Below are 9,616 nucleotides of genomic sequence, written 5' to 3' on the forward strand. Positions count from 1 at the left end.
ATTACAAAGATGCCACCTTTGTACCTTCCTTTCTTCACTCCATGTCTCCTCCTAAGTAAACCAATCTGTAATTGCTTTTTCCATATTCACCCCCATATTCCTGTCAGAAATACCAGACTTGGTATTTCTATATTTTTTTTATGTAGGTCATCTTGGCTTATGTGGTATTGCTGTTATAGTACTGCTGGCCTTGCAAACTGTGCTTCCCCTCGAGGTGATGAGCGCACCTTTCAATTACCAGCTTCATACCAGTTATATATTGTTTACCTGTTTCCTAAAGTGTATAATTCTGTTGGTTCCTCTACATCCTTTCAATTAAGTAGAACATTTCTGTCCCTCTGAGCATTTCTTACAGTGCAGTCAGCATACCAGAGCAAGACATCCATGCTTTTTCTTGCTCTGTTTTTTGTGTTTGTGCAGCACCCTGTTCTCCCATAGCTGCTTAATCACTAGCCATTACCCTTGATATGTTCTTTAAGGAGTCTCCTGGTTTCCTGCAGAGACCTTGTCTTGTTACAGGGCTCATTGCTCTGCTCACCAACACTCAGAGTCGGAGAGAGCCTCCAGCACAAAGCTGCTGAGTGTGAGGTGCGTGCCTCACCAGGCTGGCAGGTGGGACAGACCTGTCTCATGCTGAATGTGTGACACTTGGCTGGTTTGAACTCCCTTTAAAGAGAGAGAGTGGAAATGGGAGTGTACAGGTTTACTCTCAAGTTTTGAACACGTGTTTGCAGATTGTATTATCTCTTGCCAAGAGGAAGAATTATTTTTGTACTGAAACAAGTGCTATGAGGCAGATTATTATGGTGTATTTATATATATGATAGAAGAAAACTACACCTGAGGGGTTGTGACTGTGTCCATTAGAGCCTCTCATATTTGTCTCTTTGAAGTTTAAGGAGATGGAGCTGAAAGCTCAGCTCTTCCCAAGTTAAGAATGCTCCTGGCAGACATTATGCTGCAGGTGACGACCTCTGCTTTTACCTGAAAGAGCTGCGTTCTCAGGGGACAGAGTGCTTCACTCTATAATGCACCGCGCAGAGGCTCAGGCCTCATCTTTTATGCTCAGCAGAGTCAACCGATTGTGCTAAATTACTTCTGGTGGCTTTGTGATAGAGTTTTAACTATGCTGTGGGGAATGAACAAGGCCCATCAACTTACTGTCCAAGACTTAGCATACTGTAGGTGAAAGAGAGAGTGGAGTATCCTTACATTAAAAAGCCATTGAGTGGGCTCAGAATGTTAATATTATGAGCTCCTTTCACTTTAGCTGGAAAATATGATATTCAAGATCTTAGTGTTGGTATTGGTGACTATTATGATATTATACTATGATTCTTTTATGAATTGACTACTACTAAATCCCTAGGTCTCTGTAAAGGCTAGTAACTCTGAAAATGTTAATTTACTTATTTAATAAATGGAAATTTTATATGAAAAGAAAAGATAAATACTGAAACTGAAAGAATATTATTTTTCCTTTATGGGCAATGGAAGAGGGGACAAAAAAAAAAAAAGAAAAAGGAAGCTATGGCTACCATGACCTCAAACAAAATACAGGATTGTTGTCTCAAAAAACAGGAGTCAAAATAGCTGCCTGTGTGTTTGCTCAGTTACCCCTACCCAAGGTCAGTAAGGTAGAAATCTTTGGCATAAGTCGCATAGTGAATTTTTATTACTCTGGTACCCAAACTGAGGCCCAGAGTTGCATAATTTGTATGTAAGTGTTTTGAAAGAAATCACCTAGGTAAGTTTTGAACAAGTCTTGAAATACTGGATTGCCACAAGTCTGGTATTTCTCTGTCATTAAAAGCAGTAATCATAGGCTTGATCTTGTCATTAAGCAAAATCAAAAGCAGCTGGAACAGCATTCAGTCAAACACAGGTAAAGGAAGGTAATCTGAGAAAATGAATCTTGTCACAATAACTAAGTATTTTACAAGTTGATTGATACTTGTAAAGTTCTTGTAAAGTAATAGTATGCTATACTGAAGTATCTTGTCCTTGGTACCTTTGGTGCCGTGACAGTTTGAATGGCGTAAAATCAGCTTCCAGGATGGGTAGGATAAGCTTCTGTCTGTTTGCAAGTACTGTGTATGTACAATCACCTTTTAAAATCTTACTTGAGCCTCTGTTATGTTTGTTTGTGATAGATTTGTTCTGTCCTTTTGCATGCAGGAAGGGAACATAGGATTAGAAGCTATCTCTCAGGTCATTCAGTCTAGTCCTCTTCCTCCACAGATAACTGTGACTTATAATCACATTTCTTAAATTTAGCCATCTCAACCTTAAATTTTTCAGGTTTTCTTGCCCTTGCTATTCCTGTCAAAAGCTCTGCAGAGAATTCTCACTCTTCTGATGATTACAAGCCATTTATTACTCACTGAAAATTGAACAATTTGCCCTTTGTCCTAATACATTCTAGACTGACAAGCCGGGGCATTTAATCCATATTTATCTATATTAGACACAAAAAACATGTATTGACTAAACCTTCTTTGTCATTAAGCTCAACGATTCCCTATTTTTATTACGCTGTGGTTTCTTTGCAACTGAAAGTATATACAGAAACACAGGTAAACTCAGATATGGTACTTAGTAAGCAGTGTTAAAATAAAACATGATGTCAAGTCATGTTCTAGCCACTGCCTTTTGCCTCACTTTCATTACTGTTCGTGGTCAAACCTGAGGCTTTCAGAGGCAGTGTGTATTTTCAGTCAAGTTCTGTGCTGGTTGCTTGAAAATGAAACCCAAGATAAGGTGAGTATATTAGCAAGAAGCAAGGGGAGCCTGACAACACAACAAATCCTCTTAACTTTCAGGTGCTATGTGGTTCCCATGGGAAACTCAAAATTCCCAGTGTGTGAGAGCTGCAATTATCTCATTCAATGGCCTTATTTTATTCTGTTCTATCTTATTTTATTTTCTTGTAGGCACACGGGATAGTAAATGTCATAAAAGAAAGATATTCAAAAGGTATTACATCCGTTGACAGGCGTGCTTAGCCTTTGACCCTTCAGGTGCTTTTAGGAAGAATTCAAATTGTTCTTGACAGCTGTCTTTCTCAGGAGCCTTTTAGTAGCTGGAATTGAAATGAATTGTAGCTAAGATGGGCGGCTTCCTGAAGGAGGATAATTTTTCATCCTACCTGCTCCCTGTCTGCATTGGAGCATACCCTCTAGAAAAGGAAACAGCCAGAAGTAAATCTGGCATTTTAACTGCCATCTTTCCTGGGGTTACTTAGGCAGAGACAAGGGGCAGACTGTAGTCAGTGCATTAGTCTGAGGTGTACCTGTCAGTGGGAAAGCTGTGGATGCTGTAAAGAGCATAGTCCAACTGTATTGTCCAACCTAGTGTCGTTGTAAATCATGGCAAACTGAAAGAAGACGTGGGTTGCCTATCCTTACAGACTAGTCAACAGTGAACTGGAACATCACTAATGTTAATGCTCCATGGAAACCATTCTCATTTCCCATGTTCCTTTCCTGAAACATAGCCAGCCATCTACGTAAGGGTGTTCCAAATGTTGAAGATACACCCAAAATACTTGTTTTATATGTTTTGTGTGTTTGTAGTATTCTGCTCCAAATTCTTTCTGAAATCATATTTTCTGGATTAAACACTTCCAGGTCAACCAAAGGTCTTATATTTACAGTTGTTACTACTGGCTGTCCTTTCTGTGGTAACATACTTCTTGTTTTGTTGTTTTTCTTACCTAGATGCTTTCGTTGGAGGGGTCATTGGCCTCATTTTTGCTTATATTTGCTACAGACAACACTACCCTCCTTTGGGTAATACAGCTTGTCATAAATCTTATGTCAGCCTGCTAGATCAGAACTCTGTGAAGACAGAAGAGACACCTACAGCAGATAATGCTACTGGCCTGCCTCTGGAGGGAATAACCGAAGGTCCTGTATGACTTTAAGAAATGTGCAGAATGAACTTTTAGCCTTCTCACATTTCCTCCAAACTGGTCTCTTAACACGGTGTTTCTTACTGTACATGTTTTTTCCCTTTTCTTTCTTTCCTTTTGATAAATAAAAATGAAATGTTTTATTTTTAATGCCATACCATCATACTTTTAAATCTTCATTTCGTATCGACTTGCTTCATTTCGTATCGACTTGCTGAATTATCTGTTTTCAAAGGTCTACTGCAAACAGACTACTTGATGGAAGGGGGAAAGAACAGTAATAACATTAATTCGATGTGGAGGATGGCAAAGATAGTAATTTTAAGAAGATGTGGATGAGGATATAGTAGATCTGGAAACAGATTTTCTGAAGTACTGAGTGTCTCCTAGAAAGTTCTGGTCGTCTTCAGCACTCATTGATTTTGATGGGTGATGAGTACACACAGCACTTTTCATCAGATGTTCAGCATCTGTTGCAGCCAGCCATTTCTTTATGTAATTTGATGAGTTGGGCATCATCCTTATGTTTATCTTGTTGCCTTCTAACATAAAAAACTCCACATGCTGGTAGAACTTCATATTAATTGTCAAGTTTTGACAAGGTCATTCTGAGCTACTAATGATCAAACGATCAAAAGATATGAATGGTGACGTGTTTGTAAGAGCCAAGCATCGTGCATTAGTAGTTCCATGGGATGATGCTGACATTCAAGAAATTCCACACTGTTGAAATTATCAGCTTGCAATAGCGTCTATGTTCATAGGATGGATTAGAAACTCGGTATTATATCATTAGCAATTTTTGAGAGCTCTTGCAGTAATTACCATCACAAAAAAAAAAAAAAAAGAAAAGAACACTTATGACATCCAACAAGCTAAAGTCTTTAAAAGAAATTTTAAAACAAGAATCCTAAAACTGTGAGGGTAAAGAAACACAATATTTTCTGTGCAACTCGGTGTGCCATGTTCATTCTTGTGTAGTGACTCACTGCAGCATTGGTGATCTAAAGAAACGCAAAGGTTTTCATTTGTGACTTTGGGCACACAACCATGACTTGCTTGTGGTGGTCTCCAGCGCCGTAACATATCCAAAGGAATGCTGGAGACAGTTTTCCCCTAGACCCATTCCACATTTTCAGCTCATCATGTTCCTGAGCATGGTGCTTGCGAAGGTTGGCTTGGTACCTGGATTGAAACTCACCCAAATCAAAGCACTGTTGGTATGGAGAAGATTACTAAGTGTATGACTATAGTTAATTTATTGTCAGTAGGATCCTGTTTTGTTCTGTATGCACTATGCAGTATACATCACATTCCTGTGAAATGATGTATCTTTGGATGGCAGAATGTCAGATTCCAGAAGCTTTTATTTCTTCAGATATCCTGGGAAAGCGCAGGCAAATCTTCCAGACCACATCTTGGCAGTTGAGCATTTCTTAGCTGGAGCTGCTGGTTAAAGCAATCAAGATGGCATTGATCAACGAACATTATTACGGTGCTTTAGACTGGAGGAGACTGCTGCCATAGTTATAATTTAGGAGTTCCTGTTGGAATATGTATTGGCCTTGTAGGCATTTTGTGATTCAAACAGCTCAACGTCTTTGCATAAGGCTTGGCATTTATTTTTCTCAAAGGTGAGCTTTGTGGATTTATTTGAGAAGAGCTACTTCCTGATTGGCAACACTTGAATTTTTATAGAAAGCAAGTCAATTAGAATCCCTTTAAAAACAGGTGTAATAATCCTGTCTGAGAAGATCCCACCTTACTATGTATGCACTTACATGATGTTTGGAAATAGCTATAAGGAGGAAATGATATTAAGGTATAGAATGTAAAAGTTATGAACCCAGGTGGGTTCTGTAGAAATTTGCCCTGATCTACTTGTAAAATTGATACTGGTTTAAGTGTGTCAAGGGTAGATTTATTTTTGTTTCTTTACTGACAGTTACAGTATTCTGGGCTCTAGAACAGGGACAGTTACCCAAACATAACTGGGGGTTTGCTGCTGTAGATAGGCTGGTTCACAAAACTAGCGTCAGCAAAGCAGAATTACTCTGGCATTGCTTTTGCACTGGATTTGGCAACACTCCTCTAGTGTTATTGAGGTCTTACTCTAGAAATCCACACAGGACAGTGGAGGTTTAATCTTTCTATAAAGTTTTTAAACCATCCTACAGAATTCTGTAACAGGGATATAATTTTTCTATTACTTCATATGGGAGGATTAACGAAAGCCCTGGAGCAAGGGTATCATGTCTTTACATTGTGTAAGGCTTAGCCATTAGCTTTTTCTTTCAGCAGGAACCCTAGTCTTCCAGGTTATATGCAAATGTTAAAAAAAAAACAAATCTTAAATCAAAATTAGAAGTTTAATACTGATGCATAGAGCATTTTGCATGTTTTTATATAGATCTGGCTTATTCTTAAAAATGAGTTGGGGCCTCCTAACTGTGCTGTACACATTCCCAGTATTTTAATGGCTTTTGATACAGACAAGCTGTCGTCTTTGGGATGGGGAAAGTTTATACAGCCCTCAAATGAGAAGTGGCTGTGAAAGGATTGGAATATGAAGTGTAATGCAGCATAAATACTTACATTGCAAGAGTAATTGGTGAACTTTGCAAAGCAGTAAAGAATAACATATTTTAATGGGAATAATTAAATTGAAAGTCATAAAATAGACAATGTAAAAGCTTTGATTAAAATGTAATTAAAATGATGAAAGACTTAATGAAGTGAAACTTGCGGAGGGATCTGTAGGCTCTGTAATTACCAGTGCAAAGGCAGTGTAGGGAAGGCATTTTTGTGGATCGATGTATTTTAATCTCATGCTTTCTCAGTGTGAAGGAAATGCAATGTTGTAACTCACCAATAAAAGTACACATGAATGTGGGTTTGTACATCTGTGTGTTATCATTTTTTTTTTCTGAGAAGAATAAAAGTTACCAAGTTAATTTCATTAATTAACTACATGGAATACTGGGGGGAAAAAGCAAGCCCTCATGTGACTGCTCTTCATAAACAGCAACGAGTTCCAAAAGTCATCACTGCTGCCACTAAAATGCAACAGCCTTCCTTCTTAACTGGAGTTTGTTATCCAACTTTTATCCAGGTCTAAATCTGCAAGGCTGAGATTTCGAAGTATTCACCCAGCTGAACTGCAGCACGTCCCTTTCACCTGCAAGTTCTGTATCTCAAATAATACTCAGAGTGCTGTATTTAATAACAAAAGTGGGTGGCCTAAAGAAGGGTAACAAAACCTAATTGGATGCAGCAGAAATGTCTTGAAACCAAAAGAATCAAGAGCTTGGGAACTAGTCAGCAAGATGTCCCCATAGTGAATGTGTATCTCAGGCAACATGTTAGGAGTAGAGCTGGAGTGTTTATGCTGATTTATTCTCAGATTTTGTTGTGTACAATTTAGTTTGATTTGGCCCTCTATTCTTTCCCCTGCATGCTGTAATTTATTTCTATGTAATGTGAAAAGACAACCTCATTTTCCTCCTTTGTCTGTGACAGAGAAATTACTGTGCCATGGCTGGGAGCTGGGGGCGGGGGGGGGGAGTGGGAGGGGGGAAGGAGGAATCAGCCACCTTAAATTTTTGGTTTATGGTACTAAAATTCCATTAACTGCAATGAAATTGCTCTGGATCACTAAGATCATCCCATCCAGTTGGCAGAATAAAACCTTCACACAGATTTTGCTCACACTCTGAACATTGCTAGGAGTATAATTAGCAAAATACTGCAACTCATTGCATGATACTGCAACTCAGCTATCACAAGAAACAAACTCTGCATGTATCTCTCCCGAGTTATGAAACTGTTTGGCTGCTCTGACCTAAGAGAAGGGGAGAAGTCCCACGTGGAGTTCCTTCACAGTGCTACTCATCATAGCAAAGCAAAGTTTGAGATTTTGGTCTTCTGTCACTGTAGGCTGGATCTTGCTTCCAGTAAACTCTCATCGACCCAAATGTGAAAAGGAGAACCTGTGGTTCCTTTCCAGGCAGGTGTGTTATGTTGCAGTAGTCATCTTGTGAGTGTGCTCTACACAAAGTAACGTTTGGGGGTTTGTGTGTCTAAGAATTTGTCTTGGGGTGGATGATCCAGAGACACACAGTTACCATTTCAACTGGGCAGGAAAATAATGAAGCATGCTGAAAACACCGCTTCAGGGTTCATCTGTATAATGGACAAGAGAGTGGTTTAAAAGGTGCATGAACATCTCTTCTTGATCCTACACACACTCAGATAATTTCTTTTCCAGCAAGAGAAAATGCTGAAAGCTTGTTATTTTTCTCCAGAATTCTCATTGATCAGAGTCTAAGCATCCTCTCCAGATGGTCCAGTGGTTTTCTCTACCTTTTTTTCTCAGTTCTCTTAGGAAGGCAATTGTGTATATAGGCAGCTCCTTTTATTAAGAATGCTTTGAAAAAAATCAGAACTGCACAAATGAAGTAACAAAAATTATAAATCAAAATTAACAAACTTTGCAAAATTCAGTTTTATGCAGAGAAAGCAGAAAAATAATCATAGTGATCAAATGTTATTTGTAACTATCCATTCAATAGGATTTCTAATCTTCAGGTAATGCTTAAAAAAGAACCAAGGCCATGGTGATATGCTTTATCTCCAGAAAGAACAAATCAATATAGCAAAATCATGATAGCTAGTGTATTACACACAATGTGAAGAGCAGTTAAAAACACTTCCAAATCAGTTAATTTACTCTAGTTTAAATACAAAATTTAAAAGCCTACTAGGTTTTTATTCCCACGTTTTAAAGTGTATCTTAAAATTGCTAAGCAGGACCATATCATTGCACAGTTAGGATTAACCTAGTGTAACCTGTAGGCATATTACCCATATTACTCACTTCCATCATTGCAAGCTATGTAATCTCTTAGGGCACACTCCATACTCATCTGGTAAGCAGAATTTTTGCATTGCTCTCCGAAGAGGATAAAACTAAATTAGAAGTTTCCAGTAGGATACACCCAGTTTCCTGCAGTTTATTGTGCAGAGAACTCCTGTTCTACTGGTGCACAAATCATTCCTTGCTCAGGAACATGCTCTGAACAGACAGCAAGGGGCATCACTTTGCCATTAAGGTAAAACTCGCTCAACATGTATAAAATTAAAACAACAAGACTGGGCAGGTTATTCCCAATACACTGAATTCAAGTCCTCCTCCTTTTACAGATGCCTGGCACGTTGGCTGAGTGTTACAGGATTTTTCCCTTAACTTGCAGAGATATCCAAGAAATCAGCATTGAGGCCAGACGTGGGTCTTGTTTGAACCGAGATAACTGCGCTACATCTGAGCTGCAGTTCATCTATGCTGAAGTTGCAGGAGATCTGCCTGTTATTATTTGACTGCCAGCCTCTGAGAAAACTTTCCAGAGGGAAAACTGAGAGACATTAGGGGATAACTCACATTATGCAGTCTGGGTAGCAGGGTATGGATGGCTCATGAAATAGAGAATCCTCTCAGTCTTTGACTTGATAGAAACAACACAGTGATGCCTCCCACCACTTCATGAGTGTTGCAGAATGTCCAGCATGAAATGCAATTCAACCAGCCCTGTCAAAGCTCTATTAGCTCATTAAAAAAAAAGCACTTGATTTCACTGCCAGCTTTACAGGTGTCATGTGTTACTCTGTTGACCTGCTAGAATTTAACACTTGATGTGAAGGCTCAAC

General features: G+C 38.9%; 1 protein-coding gene across 2 annotated transcripts in view; it reads left to right on the forward strand.

Annotated features, from left to right (window-relative positions):
• Positions 1-3,919, forward strand: part of PLPP4 (phospholipid phosphatase 4) — a gene marked incomplete at both ends in the record, with an annotated part of 55,118 nt that extends 51,199 nt beyond the window's left edge. For both annotated transcript variants that reach the window (XM_084265275.1, XM_084265276.1), the window contains one exon: positions 3,720-3,919. In XM_084265275.1, the coding sequence (XP_084121401.1) occupies positions 3,720-3,919 (200 nt within the window). The remainder of the gene's footprint in view (positions 1-3,719) is intronic.
• Between the last annotated feature and the right edge of the window lie 5,697 nt (positions 3,920-9,616).

The sequence above is a fragment of the Gallinula chloropus genome (assembly GCF_964237585.1).
Source record: "Gallinula chloropus genome assembly, chromosome: 5".
NCBI lineage: Eukaryota > Metazoa > Chordata > Aves > Gruiformes > Rallidae > Gallinula > Gallinula chloropus.